Source organism: Gobio gobio (genome assembly GCF_949357685.1).
Source record: "Gobio gobio genome assembly, chromosome: 21".
Classification (NCBI taxonomy): domain Eukaryota; kingdom Metazoa; phylum Chordata; class Actinopteri; order Cypriniformes; family Gobionidae; genus Gobio; species Gobio gobio.
The window spans coordinates 28,804,995-28,822,134 of record NC_137117.1 but is presented as its reverse complement, the minus strand read 5'-3'; the positions used below and the strand labels follow the sequence as shown (position 1 = coordinate 28,822,134).

Here is a 17,140-nt window from a genome sequence, read left to right as displayed (position 1 = left end):
GTTCTGCATTGCGTTTCATTATTATAACGTTGTCTAAAATACCAGAGCAGATAATCGTGAGAATTTATCAAGCACAAGTATTTAGGGCAGTATTTCTCCTATGAGGAACCAGTAACAAATCACCTCATTCACTTCACACATGCTCTGTTTAGTCCTTCCACAGGTGAGAAACGTAGAGCCCCGTGGCAGACAGATCACATTTTATACTAGAAAAACGAATTGATGATGTAAGAATGTTTTTTTTTTGTTTACTTCCTTTATTTTTTTTTAGGGTAGTTCCTGCTTTGTAGTTAAACTCATCAAAGTTAAATTATGTTTAATGTGTGTCTGTGTAGATATTTTTCATGCAAGTTGTTAGTGCTAATGTTTTGGCTGTTAGCTGTTAGGTGACTCTGGGTTAGTTGTAACCTCAACAAGCATGGTACAGCATACCCCAAGTAAATCTTTAGTTGTATTTATACCTTTTTTTTGTTGTTGTCTTTTTAAATTTCAGTATGCCTAGGTCAGGGGTGTCTAAACTCGGTCCTAGAGGGTCACTGTCCTGCAGAGTGACCCAATTTGCCTCAACACACCTGCCTGAAAGTGTCTAGTATGCCTAGTAGACCTTGATTAGCTGGTTCAGGTGTGTAGTTGGGGTTGTAGCAGGATGGTGGACACCCCATGCAAACAAATTGAGGGACGTAAAATGAGCATTTGGTCTGTTGCAACTTACCCGGACTTTGGGGGTGAATTGTAACATTTCACTCCCTGTGTTTGAAACGAAGCCACACGTTTTCAGTTTGTGCTGCAAAGAAAACAGCTATGTAATTTAATAGCTGACACTTGTAAAGAGTTTTAATCACATTTTGAACGCACTGGCTTAAAATAACTACAAGATGCAGAAAGAAATGTCAAAATTGGTACAACCATCCCGGTCTCCCCTGAACTCATTCAGTCTCATTTACTAAACAAAGAACATTGTGTGCTTTCCTTTTTGTTAGCCTACCATTTATCATAATTCAGAACACTGTGCAATAACAGAAGATAGTTCACAATCAGTGGTGTGAAATATTACCACATACTGTTTCATGACTCTTTATTTCTCATTTGTTTTGTATTTGATCTTGTTCCCCTTTTCCCCCAAAAAATAGAGAAAACCCTTTTAACATCTATTACGCAATCCTTCATCTGATCTCTGGAGAACAATTCTAACCGTGTTAGAGGCACATATGATAAATAATGGGTATTAGGTAAGTACATGATGCGTTAAATTAAAGGTAACAATTTAAAAATTTAACATTGTCATTTGGAGGTTTCAACTACAGTGCAAATGAAAGTGGCAGCTGTGATTATCCTGTCAGGTTTATTGAGCCATAAAGATAAACACAAGACTAACCCTGTCTTTGAGCATTGTGGTTCTCACATCAGAGATATGTAAAATTGTGACCCTGCTCAATAGTACAACAATATGGATGGGTAAGTAACCATGTACATTTGTTTTGGTAATGCAAGACAACTTTTGACCTTATCATCTTTGTTTTATCAGCTTATGAAAGCTTATTTTAAGGACCTACAAGTTGTGTGCCAACAGGATGACACTCAAGACTAATGATGTCTCTAATTTCTAATTTAAGTTAGTCTAAATTAAAAGAAAGTTAAAAGTTCATAAAACTCAAAGCAATGAAACAATTCAGATTACTTAGATGTGTCAGTTTTGTCAACTCAAAAGAAAAAGAAAGTTCTAAATACTCAAAAGTTAATTTGATTGAACTAATTTGTTTGATTTGAGTTGGCTCTACTCAAACCAATTCATTATTTTGAGCGTTAGGTTTACAGTGTAACAGTGCAAACTAATTCCATGTTTTCTAATGATGTTACCTAAGAGGGCCTAAAACAGACCCTTGCGGCACTCCATAATTTACTGACGTTAACTTGGATAATTCCCTGTTTAAATAAACAAAATGGTAACGTCAAATAGGTATGATCTAAACCACCTTAATGCCTATCCCTGAATACCAGTGTAATTTTGCAATCGATCGAAGAGTATGTTATGATCTATAGTGTCGAACCAAGCGGCAACCTCCCGCAGTTTCTCTTGAAGCCAATACGGAAGTGACTTAAACTGCAGTTCATCGACTGACCACTAGGGTCAGGCTCCAGAAGGGAGCAGAATCTCATTGAGCCCCATGTTAAAATGCCCAACTTTACAGCAGAAAAAAAAAACATGTTTACAGCCTGGTACAAATTGTGGTTTTGGTCTGTACGGCTAATTTTGCCCTTCATGACAACTGTGAGGGGGTGAATTTTTTAATAACTCATTCGTTTACATTATATACAGCCTTAAAGTCTTGCATAATTAAGGGCGTGGCCACTTTGAGTTTATCTGCTGTCTGTTAGTCATCACGTCACCTCAGCTCCACCCACGTCCCGCCTCTTTGACGCGCTGCCAAGATGGCAACGGCCATCTCGTCCCTACTTTGTGCTTCAAAACTGCTCTTCAGAATCCTATGGGTGACGTCACGGACACTACATCCATATTTTTTTACAGTCTATGTGTCAAACGCAGCACTAAGATCAAGTAAAACTAGTATTGAGATGCAGCCTTGGTCAGAAGCTAAAAGTCATTTTAATGAGTGCAGTTTTTGATGGGGGCTGAATCCTGACTGAAGTTTTTCTTAAATATCAGTACATTGTAAAAAATAATAATAATAAAATCTGTGACATTTCCTTTAACCCTACAATGTAAAATTCAAAATGTGGTCAAAACACCTGTGAAAAATCAATACAGAAATGTCCTTCATATATTAACACAGCACATTGGGCACTTTATTTACACGTACAACAAATTAGGCAAATACAGTATATCATGTTTTAAAAAAAATCTATTTTAAGAGAAAACAATTTTTCTAAAATTAAGTATCACAGCACATGTTGATTCATTATTTAATACAAATATATAAATACGTTTCACGTGAATGATCTTAATCTCAAACTCCTTTCAAATCCAGTTTATATAATTTTATTAGAAACTTGAAGCTTAGCATTATCATTTATACAGTATATATGTAAATGTACATTTAGCAGATGATTTTATGCAATGTGACTTACAAATTAATCTGTTGTATGTTTTACTACATTATATTAAATGTAATAATGCAAGTTCAGTTTTACTTTGTTACACTAATCAGGGTATTAGAATCCAAAAAAAAAAACATAGAATATAAAAAAATAAAAACTATGTTTTTGAATCTCTACAAATGTGTAGGCTGGGTTTAAAGTGTGGTGAACTTTTATTATTCATTGGCCATGCAATTGATCTTGTGACATACAAATGGAATGATGACACACTTCATAGAGCCTGAAGAACAGGTCATCGAACAGGATGTGTTGAAGTTACTGTTATTCTTGGCCAAGTGATGTGTGACAACATCCAGGACAGATGACAGTGAGCTGCTGTTTTGGGGAAATTCAGTTATTCAGTTTTTTGGTTAATCATTGTTATCACGTAGAAGTCAGTTGTGTGTTGGGGGTAAAAGGAAGTCATATAAATTAACACTTCTGCATTTCAGCAATAGCAGACAGTTTCTTGACTAAACAAAAAAGCCATCACTTTATGATGAACAAATTCATTTTCCTAGTTGGTAAGTGATTGTTGCTCTTGCAGAATGCTTTTTTAAGAGTATTTAAACTCTTATGTTAACATTTCATTTGTATCTCCTTGCAGGTTTTACTCTGGCATTGTGCCACTTTGGTAAGTTTTATTTTGTGGTTTCATTATTAAATATTATATTCAAAGGCCTTGTTTATAAGAATTTATCCATTATCCAAACAGCTTGTCCTATGTAGGGTTGTGGAAATAATAATTAATATTAGTGCTGTTATTATGTTATTATTAATAGTAGAATAATATAATATTATATTAATTTTGTTTATATCTTTCAGGATTGGCTTCGCAACTGGCATGCTACTTCACAAACTGGTCTCAGTACAGACCTAACGGTGGCAAGTACCTGCCATCTAATGTGGACCCACATCTGTGCACTCATTTAATTTATGCTTTTTCCATTATTAATCAGGCAAATGAATTGACAACCTATGAATGGAATGATGAAACTCTCTACAAATCTTTCAATGGACTAAAGGAAAGGTATGCACTATCATCTGATGTTTTGTTTGTGAATATATTTGTTAATAGAATAGAATGTGTCGAGTAATGTTTTGAACAGTGATTTTTTTTTTGTACAGTGAATAATGATACAAATATTTGACTTGACAGAAACCCCAACTTGAAAACTCTCTTGGCTGTCGGAGGATGGAACTTTGGCTCAGCTCGGTAAGAGAACACAAGATTATTGAAGGATGCGTGTTGAACAGAACTGCTTCATCTTCATTGGATTTCCCGCCATGACTGTAGGTTTAGTATCATGGTGTCCACATCAGAAAACAGGCAGACGTTTATTCAGTCCTCCATCACATTTCTGAGGACCCATGGCTTTGATGGTCTAGATCTGGACTGGGAGTATCCCGGTGCTCGTGGAAGTCCTCCAGAAGATAAGCAGAGATTCACTCTGCTGTGTAAGGTGCGTCATTATTTACTGATTTGCATTCTCTCACACAATGGTTTTTAAAATCATTCTATGGTCTTTACAACAAGTTGATTACATGGTTGAATGTTGGAGTAAAAATGAACAAGGATGATAAATAATCAGAAAGAATGAGCTTGCATGCATGAATGCATGTCCAAAGGTCCACTGGTTAAAATACTTATATTTTGCATTGACCTTTGTTATGGTTAGATTAGAGGTGCATATAAGTCTATCGTTCAGCTTCCAGTGGGGTCAGCGGAGCATAATACTGCTATTACTAAGCACTTATGAATGAAAGGCATTCCATGAAGGTGGTTTGGCTAAAAGATGCAGATGAACTGCAGAATGACATAAAACAAAGTATTGAGTAGGAATAATTTAGGCTCGGTTTGGAAGCGAATTAAGGTCATAACTGAATGGGTGTGGGAACAAGAAAGTTGAATTATCTGGATATGTGTCCAATAGTCAAGTGGCAGAGGAGTTAAACAGGTTTTACTTAAACAGGTTTTGGTGCAACTGAATTTGGTTCAGGGATAGAGTCTAAAATGGCGTATGGTTGTGCTTATTACTTTTTTGATGAATCAGCTGTAATAAAGATTAAGCGCTGTATTATGAATTTGGAGGGTACTTACTTAAGGTCTGTGCTGAGCAATTGGAACCAGTGTTTTGTAATATCAATCTAAACTGTGGAACAAGCAACTGACATTAAATTACTTCAGGCCAATAGAATTAACATCTCTTATAGTCAAATGCTTTGTGGAACTAGTAACAGAGGAAGTGTTGTCTAAAATAAAGAACTTTTTAGACCCTCTTCAGTTTGCTTATAGAACAAAGGGAAGTGTTGAAGATGCAACAACAACCTTAAAGGACATTTTAAGAGTATTCTATGTATTTATTGTGTGTATTTATTTATTTGTATAATTGTTGTGTCCGTTATTTTTGTGTGTATTACACCGCATCCAAATTACCCATAAGTGATCTTGATAAAGTTTTAAGAGTAAACCTTTTCTATTTAAAAATGGGTAACACTTTACAATAAGGTTTTATTTGTTAACATTAGTTAACTACATAAGTTAACATGAACTAAGAATGAAAAATACTTTTACTGTCAGGGTTGTTGTAGGGAAAGGAGCGAGGACTCAAAGATGCAGAGGATAATGGGCTTTTAATGATAATAACAAAAAAACAAGACAAAACAAACTACCCCAAGGGGGAAAAACAGACGTGACTAGGCTTGGCTTGACTTGACGGGAGCAGGGGAAACATTAGGGAACATTCGACGACGATTCCGCCCTGGACTGCAAACACAGGGAGATTAAATAGGGAACAAACAAAAGAGGGTAACGAGGGAAGACAGGTGGGGCAAACGAACCAATAATCAGGAAACAAGGTGGGCGCGGTTAGACAATAGACATGAGCACATGGCACAAAGAAACACTTGACAAGACATGTGCTCACACCAAACGTGACATGAACATGCAGCTAATGAAAACTCATCAGCTGCATGTTCACACAAAACTTGACAACATGAAAGCACGCAGCCAGTGAAAAACACCAACCACGTGCTACACAACATAAGACAAAACATAACAAGAAAGCACACGGCCAATGTAAACATGAACCGTGTGCTACACAGAACACAACACAGACAGAAGAGCACACGCTCACATGACAAGACAGAGCGCACGAGAACGAGCGAATGCTCATTCTGTGCGCTCGATACAAAACAAACGCGGAGCATGAATGTCCGAATCCCAACACAAAACTGAAACCCAAACTAGACCGAAGTGCTGGGATCCGAACACCACGCCCGCACACAAAACACAAGGACAGAAGAGCACGCAGCTCGAGCATGCTCAAAGCTGCGCGCTCACACAAGACAAGACAAACAATACAGGAGTGTCAGGGCTCTGTCACAAAACCATGAATAAACTAGACCGAAGTGACAGAACCCTGACATTTACAGCATTTATCAATCTTCGTTAATGTTAATCTCAACATTTACTACTTTGTTTTTAAAATCAAAAGTTGTATATGTTAGCATTAGTTAATGCTCTGTGAACTAACATGAACAGAAACATTTTATTAACTAACTTTAATAAATGTTTTTTTTATGTTTTGCTCTAATGCATTAACTAATGTTAAAGGATTAGTTCACTTTTAAATAAACTTTTGCTGATCATTTACTCACCCCCATGTCATCCAAGATGTCCTTGTCTTTCTTTCTGCAGTCAAAAAGAAATTAAGATTTTCGATGAAAACATTCCAGAATTTTTCTCCATATAATGGACTTCAATGGGCTCCAAACGGTTCAAGGTCCAAATGACAGTTTCAGTGCAGCTTCAAAGGGCTTTAAACGATACCAGACAATGAATAAGGGTCTTATCTAGCGAAACGATCAGTTTCTGCGAGAAACCGAGCAGTATTTATGCTATTATTTTACCTCTTATCAGACGAACGTGATCATCTCTGAGCTCAGCCATAACTTCCGCTAAGTGAGGTCAAAATACGAGCGTGGTCATAGATATATCAATCGTAGATTCCTCATTCTATTGATCCGTGCAAGCACTAATGAGGCATCTACGCATACATATATGACCACGTTCGTATTTTGACCTCACTTAGCGGAAGTTATGGCTGAGCTCAGCGATGATCACGTTCGTCTGATTTTCATCAAAAATCTTAATTTCTTTTCGACTGCAGAAAGAAAGACATGGACCTCTTGGATGACATGGGGGTGAGTAAATTATCAGCAAAAGTTTATTTAAAAGTGAACAAATTCTTTAACAAATGAGACCTTATTACCTAAAAATAAAAAATAAATTATATAAAAAAATATATATATCGGCACAACAGAAACTTAGGAACATGAATTTAACAATTTTAGGAAGTATTTGGTTTATTCCTCTTTTGCTTTTATTACAGCAGCGTTTTAGCTTCATGAACTCCACAAATTTGTGTAAGATTCTCCAGAATGATTTGAGATGATCTAAAGAGTACCTTTAGCTTCAGCAGAACATCTGACCGTCTGTACAAAGTCATATAATCAATGTCACAAATGTACTCATTTGATTAGTGACCTTGGAAAAATGTTTTTTATCATATTTTGAAGTGTAGATTTTCAATGTGGATTATAATTGACATCGAGTTAAAAAAGGCCTTAATCCGCTGCAAATATGTGACTAACAGGAACTCTGGAAAGCTTATACAGCAGAGAGTGCCGCTACTGGACGTCCCAGACTAATGCTCAGCGCTGCAGTGGCTGCTGGGAAAGGAACCATTGATGCTGCTTATGAAATTGCAGAAATTGCCCCGTATGTGTTTTTTGCTCACTTTGAATAATGAAATATGCTTTGGACAGAATCTCTTAATGTCAATCAAATGATTATTTAGTAATATTTAATGTATAAATGGGTGATGACTATGAACTTGCTATTTCCCTCTTGTAATGCAGGTATTTGGACTTCATTAATGTCATGACCTATGACTTCCATGGCTCATGGGAGACTGTCACTGGGCACAACAGTCCTCTGTACCGTGGCTCTGGAGACACAGGAGACAATATCTACTTTAATACAGTACAAAGGCCTTATGTCCTTAAACTTCTGAAACATAACATCATGTATAACATATAAATGATTTATGAATGATACTATGAGTCATTGAGTCAAGCAGATGGAAACAAGCAACAGGAAATAACTGATTCATCATGCCAATGCAGGATTTTGCGATGAAATACTGGAGAGATCAGGGCGCTCCTGTGGAGAAGCTGAGGATGGGGTTTGCAGCATATGGAAGAACGTTTCGCCTGGCGTCTGCAGCCAGTGGAGTTCGAGCTCCAGCTAGTGGACCTGGCTCAGCTGGACCTTTCACTGGCGAGAACGGATTCTGGTCCTATTATGAGGTCTTACCTTCAATCTAAACTCATGCACTTACATTATAGCACAATATTTAATTGTGAAAAATAAAATTATGGACTTATCATCTCCCATCAGATCTGTACTTTCCTTCAAGGAACCACCGTGCAATGGATTGATGATCAGAAAGTTCCTTATGCGACCAAGGAACAGATATGGGTGGGATTTGATACGAAGGAAAGCTTTACGACTAAGGTGAATATGTCACGAAGGTTGGAAAATACATACAATTTAATGCAGTTCTATATTAATTATATAATATTTATTATTATATTATACTATATTATTATATAAGAATTAGATCTGGTCTGCTACAGGTGAACTACCTGAAGGAGAACAAGTTTGGAGGAGCTTTTGTCTGGGCTCTGGATCTCGATGACTTTGCAGGGCAGTTCTGTGGGCAGGGCAACTACCCTCTTATTGGGCAGCTCCGTACACTTCTTAATATCGGTACAGTACATCTCATATTTAGAGAAGCCCAGTCCTGCCACATAAGAAATAAAACATGCTTTGGTAAATCATAATTATCACATGAAAAGTAAAAATTATGAGATACTAATTTATAATTATGAGAGAAATATAAAAAAAATTATGACATAAATGGGAAAAAGTTGGAAATTGATAATCATACTTATGATTTTTATATACATACACAATTTAAGCGTCATAATTTAGAAATATAATTAGGAAAACTTTGTCATTTCAACTTAGTGTCTCAATTTAGACTTTTGATCCCAAAGACGTCATAATTTTGTTTTTTAATATGGTATTACTTAATATCTCATACTTATGCCATAACTTTGACTTTGTCATACTTCAACTAGTAATTTTTGACTTTGTCACAATTACTTTTTTTCATAATTTCAACTGTCGTAATTGTCATTTTATCTCATAATTATTATTTTGTATCTCATGATTATATAAAGATTAGATAATGTACAGTCTGTTCTGTGTCACCCTGCCATGGTTTATTTTGCAATAATATCCGACTGACTGTATATTATCCTTTTATTGCACGGCTACTCCCCAAATAATATATGAAATATTGATTTGAGTTGAAATTGGTTCATAATGTTACCCGTACCCTTTAAGCGTTGTCATGGAGGATACCAAATATTAGGAAATATCAGACCGCTGGATGGCGCAATTGACCAATCAGAATGAAGTATTCCAGCGAGCCGTGTAATAAACCAGATTAATAATTGGGAAAATTTGAGATAAAATATCAAATTCCAATTTCCTCCTCCAGTGTTTCCATATCTCCCTCCAAATACAACACATGTGCTCTCTGGGACCACAACAGCATCGACTGCTCCATCTACTACTCCTTCAGGAGCAGATTTCTGTGTAGGCAGACCGACTGGGGGAATATATGCAAACCCAGCTGACCCGATGACCTTCATTCAGTGTTCTCATAACAGGACCTTTATTCAGAGATGCCCTGATGGGACCGTCTTCAATCCCAACTGTGTGTGCTGTGATTGGCCTAGGAATTAACCTCATGTTATCACTGTTTCACTTCTAAGAAGGAAATGTATGGAATTTTTGCAGTATTTTTAAAGTACTATTTAGGGTCATTAGTGGCGCAATAATTTCACACTTTACCTTCAAGTATTGTGTTAATGTTTTCAAATTTAACATAGACAGCCAGTGATATTATACCACTTTTGTCAAATATTTTGTTGGGTCTTAGACTCTACTCCCTTTTTAACTTGTCTGATTAAAACTATCCTGATTAAAATAGCTCTAATTGTCCATTTATTTTACATTAGAGTGGGTCTGCATTGGTAATTTAAGAGCCACCCACTGACCCAACGGCGTGGGTGAAGGTATTCTGTGTGTAGGTCTTTTACTTGCGCTTCTGTAAAGTTCACTTAGATTACAATTTAGACTCCAGTTTCAAATTATTCTTAGACTGTGTATTCATTTTGATATTTGAATATTCTAGGTATCCCATACTTTCAATTATTCGTTCATTAGGGACCCGATGTCACACACCACTGTCCCGTGACCCAAGGGTCACACCTGGTCATGGATAGAAAAACATTATCACCAGAGACCTTAGTCTCCGAGTCGCACTTTAACAGCAGAACAGAATTCTCAATCTTTCTAATAATATAAGTGACTGCAGTGAAATTGAGACCATTTTACCAATCACACTGAGACATTTAAAACGATTCCAATCATGAAAGGGAAAAAAACAATCGATGCGCAAGATACATCATTATATATATATATATATATATATATATATAGACTTTCTTTGTGAACTTTCAGCCAGGGTGAAAGGAAATGGGAGAGGGTAGTTTAGGATGGGTGATCAGAGAAGATTAGGCGAATGGATTTCTATGTCCTTGCTTTGTGATCTTTTCTTCAGATTAACAATTTTATTGTTTTGTTGCATGGTGTCTGTTTTATGTGAGAGCTCTTGTGTTCAGTCTTACAGTAACCTTGCGACATGGTTCATTTTCAGAAAAAAAATACAGAAGAAAGAACACACATCTACATTTATATTAACAAACAAAAACATATTTATTAATTTAACCTTACCATTCATGAAATTAAATCAATTTCATAAAAATAATCAATGTAAAACATTTACAGTAATGTTCAGTTAGACCATTTCAGTGCAAAAAATAACTAAGAATTCAAAGTAACATCCTAACAACCAAAATCAATAATTTTGTGTTGAGCTACAGCTTTGTGATATCCAGAGGCAAATGTTTATGGAGCCAGACATAATCAATCATAGGATGTCATAATAAATCACTTCAGCCTAACACAATATCAAATAATAATCTATTGGCCCATACTGCAATTTTTCAAAATGTACCACAGTGTTAACCCACACCTTCAATAAAATCGCCAAAAATGCAAACAATATTAAGAATAGTAGAATAACTATATGGAGAGCTCTGGGTGCTGAATCTCTCAGAAAGTTGGTCCAAATCACCAAAGCAGCATGTCTGACAATATAAAGTCACACATATAAACTATGTGAACCCAGTAACACTTTCAAACACAAAAAGCAACACTCAAAATTGTGGAAAATTCTATTCATCTTATAAATTACTCGTTTATTAATGATCCATTCATCATAATGCCTATTTGGTCCGATTCATTCACATAGCTAGCTTATTCTCTTTCTGTGAAGGAGCTCAGTTGACGTGGAATTATTAGCAATGCTTTTGTTTCTGTCAGGGTTGCTTATATTTGCATTCAGTTCACAAAATTATAATTATTTGGTCAGATGTTACTCATGACATTAGGAATGGCAAAATCACTACTTACTACAGTATGTATGTAATATGACATTATTTATAGTTTAATACTGTAAGCCACTTTGGATAAAAGCATCTGCCAAATGCCTGAATGTAATGTAAAACTAAAGGCAGGATTAATTATTAAAATTACGCCCATGCCCTGCTGTCAACACCTGACGAACAGCAAACTTGTGATGTGTTTTTAAATCATCAGTAAGGAATGCAAGAATGAATCTTTATGATTGAAATGTTTCACAAGCTTCAATTTTTTAGTGGTTTTCCTAAAGTCTTTTATATTTTAGTCAGATTTTCAATCTGTTGAAACAAAGCTCCCTGAGCTTAGTTTGTAAAACTTCACTCAGTGTCTTGAGATTAGTGTAAGTAACATCCCACCGTTTACAGCTCATGCTGGCTACTGTGAGGTGACGGCAACTTCCTGATGTCGTTATTCTGGATGAGCTGGAAGTAGAACAGCACGATCTCTTCATAGTTCTTAATGGAGATTCTCTCGTTCACACCATGGAACCTAAGAGGAACATGAATGTTTAATTATAGAAAATCGTGAGCGCACGTATTTGAAAATGATACCGTTATCGTCTCAGTGTAAACGACAAAATGCAAATTTGTGAAAACGGTAATGTCCTGCGCATGCATATTACATGTTCAGTTGGCATGGGCGAGTACTTGACAACCAAAACAGCGTCAGACTACAGGACTGTGTTTGTGTACCTCAAAATACTACGTTTATTAACGCTTCTCCAGCAAAGTGTAGATTTACTGCACTGCTACTACGACCAGCAGAGACACATTATTTACATATGCCAAATTCTAACATCGCCAACTACTGGCCTTTTTAGTCATTTTCGCTGATTCATGTGAACGTTGCTGTCATGTAAACGTACTCTGGATGCTGGATGCTCCACTACATTAGTACAAAGAGCCATTCTCCAGTGTCTTACCTCTGAGGATCACCTGGTTTGAACCACGATGGTGCAAAGCGATATATGTCTCGGGTGATGTCCTTGTAGTGCCGGCTGTCAGTGTTGCCAACACAGATCCCTGTGAGAGGGAATCGTAGAGCGGCTAAAAGTGGCTCTTCACGCGACAATGATGTGCGTAAGGGCCACTTAAGCAGAACTGCATCACTTCACTTACCAGGGGCCACTGTGAGCTGCGGAAACATGATTTGCACTGTTTTCTTTATGATCTGGAACCCAAAAGCCTGCTCATCATAGGAGCTGATGGGCAGTGGGTCGAATCCATTGACCAGCTCTACCTTCACACGCTCATCTGATATGGTTGACTTGACCAAATCCACAACCTAAAAGAAGACATAAAAGGGGATGTGACCAAACAATGATTCTAAACATAGCAGTCAGAGTTTGATTTAAAGGGATAGTTCACCCAAAAATGTAAGTTCTGTCATTTACTCACCTTCACATCATTCCAAACCCACAGATATTTTGAAAAACAATGGGGTCAAACAGCACTTCATTGTATGGAAAACACATCTTATTTTGCATTCCATTAAAGAAAGAAAGTCATACAGTTTTTCAGTCAAACATACTTGTCATTTTTGGGTGAACTATCCTACTAGTTCGTTGTTTATTCATTGGGATTCATGTGAAACTGGTTGAGAAGGTGAAGAGCAAAAGTTAATAGCTGAGCTATCAGAACTCTAGGTTTCAGGGCTGGCTGAATGAGCCATTTCTGTGGCTACAGCGTGACCTCACCTCCAGCAATGTTTGGGCTGAGTGGATACGGAAATTGACAAAAGCTTCAGCATATGACGGGATTATGTTAATCTGTTAGAGAAAGAGAAATGATCAGAAATAATCTTCAATCATGCTAAGATTTAGTGAATTTACCAAAAAAGCGCCCACCTTTACACCCGAGTTAAACATTGTGACGGCAGTTGTGGTCCTCACAAAGGCATTTGTGTCAGGTTTTCTCTCCAACACCCTGCATATGAAAGGGACACGGATATTATTATTAAATTACTATGACAGAGGTTTTCCTGTGTATTTACAAGGTTACTTAGATGTTTATTTACAGTGTTAGTGTAGGACGCAATTAATTGTCAATACGTTATAAATCATATGTTAAATATATGTCATGGCAACGCTGAATTTGGAGTTTCAGGGAGTTCAGAAAAGGTGTTTACGGATGTAGAGAATAACTCCCTCAGAGTGACCTTGTGCTTTGTAACTGCAGACCTTTTTAATGTGCAAACAGCAGCATTGCACACTAAAGAAAGTTGTAAAAAAGCATAATAGGTTAAATTAATTCGGTGCTTCAAACTATTTTCAGTGCAGGAAAAATCTGGTATGAAATATACTTTGATATGACATTACCCAGCAAGCAATTTTGCATTTAAAAGACGTTTAATAGCCATCCAAACACAGCCCTGGCGTCTAGGCTAAAACAAGGCAAAATTTTGGCTGTCAGTGAAAATTTAATAGACATCTAACCATAGCCCAAGGATAGACTAGTCATCCAGAATATGAACACCTTGTAAACACATATCATTCATCTCACAAGTTATTTTGGCTAGAAGTGGGTTACTCGTAACCGGACTATATCGGGTCTACAGTTAACCGAGGCAGTGAAATGACGGCTATTGCTTGCTGGGTAGTTACTGTAGTGAGCATTAAGACAACCAATATGAACTACCTGCTGAGCAGTGGAGAGAAGAGCCACAAATTAGACATGATGAATCGGAGAGGCAAGCCAAACTACAAAATAAAATAAGACAAATGGTTTGTTGAAAAGCAAGTCCATGTGTAACATGTAAAATCCTCTACTTGAACACTTTTACCTTATGTGCCAGATGTTCAAATGTGCCAAGCTCAGGACCATAACCAAACAGTCTGGGCATCGGGTTTTCCTCCAACCTGGGAAAAGATATTACCGAAAATAAATTCTTTAGCTCAGTTTAATACTGCTGTCATGCAGTAGTTTTGAGAATAACTTGATCGCAATAAATACATTACTAAACAAAACATTTAATAAGAAGAAAAAGGATCCATCTTGATTTGTTTTAGGGGTTTCCACTTGCCTTTTGACAGCTGAAGCCAAGATGCCAATGCTGCTCTCTCTGGGCGGCATTGATGAATGTCCTGGAGCTCTGCTGACACTCAGCTTTACTGTGGCCTGACCCTTCTCACTGATGCCTATTCTACAAAACACACAAAGGGCAAATATTACAGACTAATTCAATAATTAAATGACTCTGCTAGTAGAGTTGCTCAAAATAACCGTCTCACAGGGCAGCAGGTCCATCCAGGCCACTTATGACACCGTCCAGTACTGCCAGGCCTTCATCTAAAACATACTGAAGCTTCACCCCTCTACTCTTCAGGAGCTTCACGATATTGACTGCGCCATGTAAGCCATTCACCTGACAAAGAACCGTATAAATAAGTGCATTAAAATAAGCATCATAAATGACTACAAGTCAATTCACTTGAGACTGACCTCCTCATCGTGACCCAAACCAATGTAGAAGCTTCTCCGAGGGGTGTAACCTCGTTCCAACAGGTATTCCAGCGCCTGAAGGATCCCCTTCAAGAGCACACATCATTACAGTTATTATCAGGTTGGAGTGAACAGATGTGCAATTGTTTCAATGAAGAACGATGCAGTGCTGATTCACTGTACCATCACAGACTGTTTGTTGTCGATGGTTCCTCGTCCATAAATGAAGCCATTGAGCTCTTGAGCAGAGAAAGGAGGGACGTCCCACCCATCCGCCTCATCGGCCGGAACTACATCAATGTGAGCCAGCAGCATGTACGGCTCCAGGTCAGGCTCTCTCCCTGGTACCGTGAACAGGTGGCTGTAGTTTCCCACCACCTCATGTTTGACCAGGCTGGATGAGAAGACCTTTGGGAAGACTGAGAAAGAAACAGTATTAACAGTCCTTTAGTTTCACTCGGTACAAAACCTAAAAGTAGCCATAAATACAGTTAACAAATAGTGATTACAATATTATTAACAAAATGTCAGTGAAATTAAGTGCTTAACCTTCAGAAAAGGCTTGTTTAAAAAAAAAAAAAAAGACTTTGTATTTTTATTCATTTTATATGAGGTTTGGAATTTTTGTTATCCTTTTACCAAAATGTAGGACATGTTTTAAAGGCCAAATTGTGTGATTATATTGTTTTCAAGCTATAAACATTGAAGCACAACAATTAAATGATTATGTCAGTTATATTTTATTATATTATATATAATGTAAAATATTAAATTATATATATAAAAGTATATAAAATAAAAATGATTACATATTAATGCTAGGTTATATGGTTAAATTCTAGGTTAAATGGTCTAATAAATGTTTTAGTAAACTTATTTTCCCCATCAATTTCAGGGGAAAAAATCTATTTGATTATTTTTCTCACAACATCTGTGAAATCTAAAATGTGTGTAAAAATTTAGAATATGGGGGGCAGAAAGTGTCCACATGATATCACTTCCTGTGTGCCACAAACAAATTCTATGAAATGATTTACTATTTGTAAAGGGGGAAATTGGTAACAGACTCAGTGTAACAGGACTGAATTCAAAATGTGTGTGGGGGGGGTTTTATCATTAAAATAAGTTAATAATTAAAATATGTTGTGTAATCTAAACTATTTAGTACAGATAGGCTTTGTTGTGTGTTATTTTCTGCCACATGATAGTTTGTAAAGCTTTACCTTTTTGTAAAGGTTATGTTCTAATTGCTTAAAAAAGATAATGGGACACCAATTAGCAGAAGGTTTCAGTAATCTTGTGTTGACAACACAGTTTGTTGCTGTTGTGTAACGCATGGTGTCTCTCACCCTTCCTCAGCAGCCCGTCAAACTCGTGCAGCGCGCTAGTGTTCACATTTGTCTCCGTAAACGACACAGTGGGAATCTGTATGGCCTCTATGAAAACAAGACATTTGAAACAGAGCATTACAATTACAATTGTAATATCTACAGCACACCCTTCGTCTCTTTTAACAGTATTTAAATGTCTTCCTGATAAATCTATTCACGTCACGTGTCGAGTTTCGGTGTCAAGCTGCTCGTCACTTAGAGACGGACTCAGTATTTCTACCTTGTTTGTTACCTTTGAAATTTGCCAGCAGGTTCTTCCTCTGTTGTGGACTTAAATGAAGAGAAATTGTTGTTGTATTTTCCCATTTACCAAGCAGAAGCCCCGCGTCCACATCAAATGTAAACGTCCTAACTGTGGCTACAAGGAGCAAAACTGTAATCGAAAATATGACACTAAACAGCAGCACTTTAAAAATCTTAAATAATTTCCAATGAGTGCTATGGCCTGTCATGGTTCAGGAAGTACGAAAGACAGTCATTCCATAACCAGGGTTCATGTTTATCTAAAACCTCACCGATGACGCAGC

At 36.9% G+C, this 17,140-nt stretch overlaps 2 protein-coding genes across 3 annotated transcripts; one reads left to right on the top strand and one right to left on the bottom strand.

Moving 5' to 3' along the window:
• Positions 1-3,330: 3,330 nt before the first annotated feature.
• Positions 3,331-10,227, top strand: LOC307117323 (acidic mammalian chitinase-like). Its single transcript, XM_079802116.1, has 11 exons — positions 3,331-3,620; positions 3,704-3,730; positions 3,922-4,126; positions 4,256-4,312; positions 4,394-4,559; positions 7,755-7,879; positions 8,020-8,143; positions 8,287-8,469; positions 8,561-8,677; positions 8,800-8,932; positions 9,732-10,227. Exons 1-11 carry the CDS (start codon positions 3,593-3,595, stop codon positions 9,977-9,979), a joined length of 1,413 nt encoding a protein of 470 aa, XP_079658242.1. The 5' UTR covers positions 3,331-3,592; the 3' UTR covers positions 9,980-10,227.
• Positions 10,228-10,838: 611 nt separating this feature from the next.
• Positions 10,839-17,140, bottom strand: pm20d1.2 (peptidase M20 domain containing 1, tandem duplicate 2). Of its 2 annotated transcripts, XM_079803553.1 has the most exons (14): positions 16,846-17,140; positions 16,572-16,658; positions 15,406-15,641; positions 15,223-15,309; positions 15,012-15,145; positions 14,804-14,923; positions 14,564-14,639; positions 14,419-14,480; positions 13,629-13,707; positions 13,479-13,550; positions 12,901-13,066; positions 12,705-12,804; positions 12,139-12,271; positions 10,857-11,448 (listed from the first exon to the last, which is right to left on the bottom strand). In XM_079803553.1, exons 1-13 carry the CDS (start codon positions 17,063-17,065, stop codon positions 12,142-12,144), a joined length of 1,569 nt encoding a protein of 522 aa, XP_079659679.1. In that variant the 5' UTR covers positions 17,066-17,140; the 3' UTR covers positions 10,857-11,448; positions 12,139-12,141. The 2 variants fall into 2 exon arrangements, with proteins under 2 accessions (XP_079659678.1, XP_079659679.1); XM_079803552.1 differs by having other exon boundaries at positions 10,839-12,271.

Coding starts and splice junctions, on each gene's coding strand:
- LOC307117323 (XM_079802116.1), top strand. CDS start 3,593: ATGATGAACAAATTCATTTTCCTAGTTG. Junction 4,313..4,393: donor TGGAACTTTGGCTCAGCTCG/GTAAGAGAACAC, acceptor CCATGACTGTAG/GTTTAGTATCATGGTGTCCA. Junction 8,144..8,286: donor ACAATATCTACTTTAATACA/GTACAAAGGCCT, acceptor ATGCCAATGCAG/GATTTTGCGATGAAATACTG.
- pm20d1.2 (XM_079803552.1), bottom strand. CDS start 17,065: ATGACAGGCCATAGCACTCATTGGAAATTATTTAAGATTTTTAAAGTG. Junction 15,642..16,571: donor TGACGGGCTGCTGAGGAAGG/GTGAGAGACACC, acceptor TTTCTTTCTCAG/TCTTCCCAAAGGTCTTCTCA. Junction 12,272..12,704: donor AAACCAGGTGATCCTCAGAG/GTAAGACACTGG, acceptor TGTTCCTCTTAG/GTTCCATGGTGTGAACGAGA.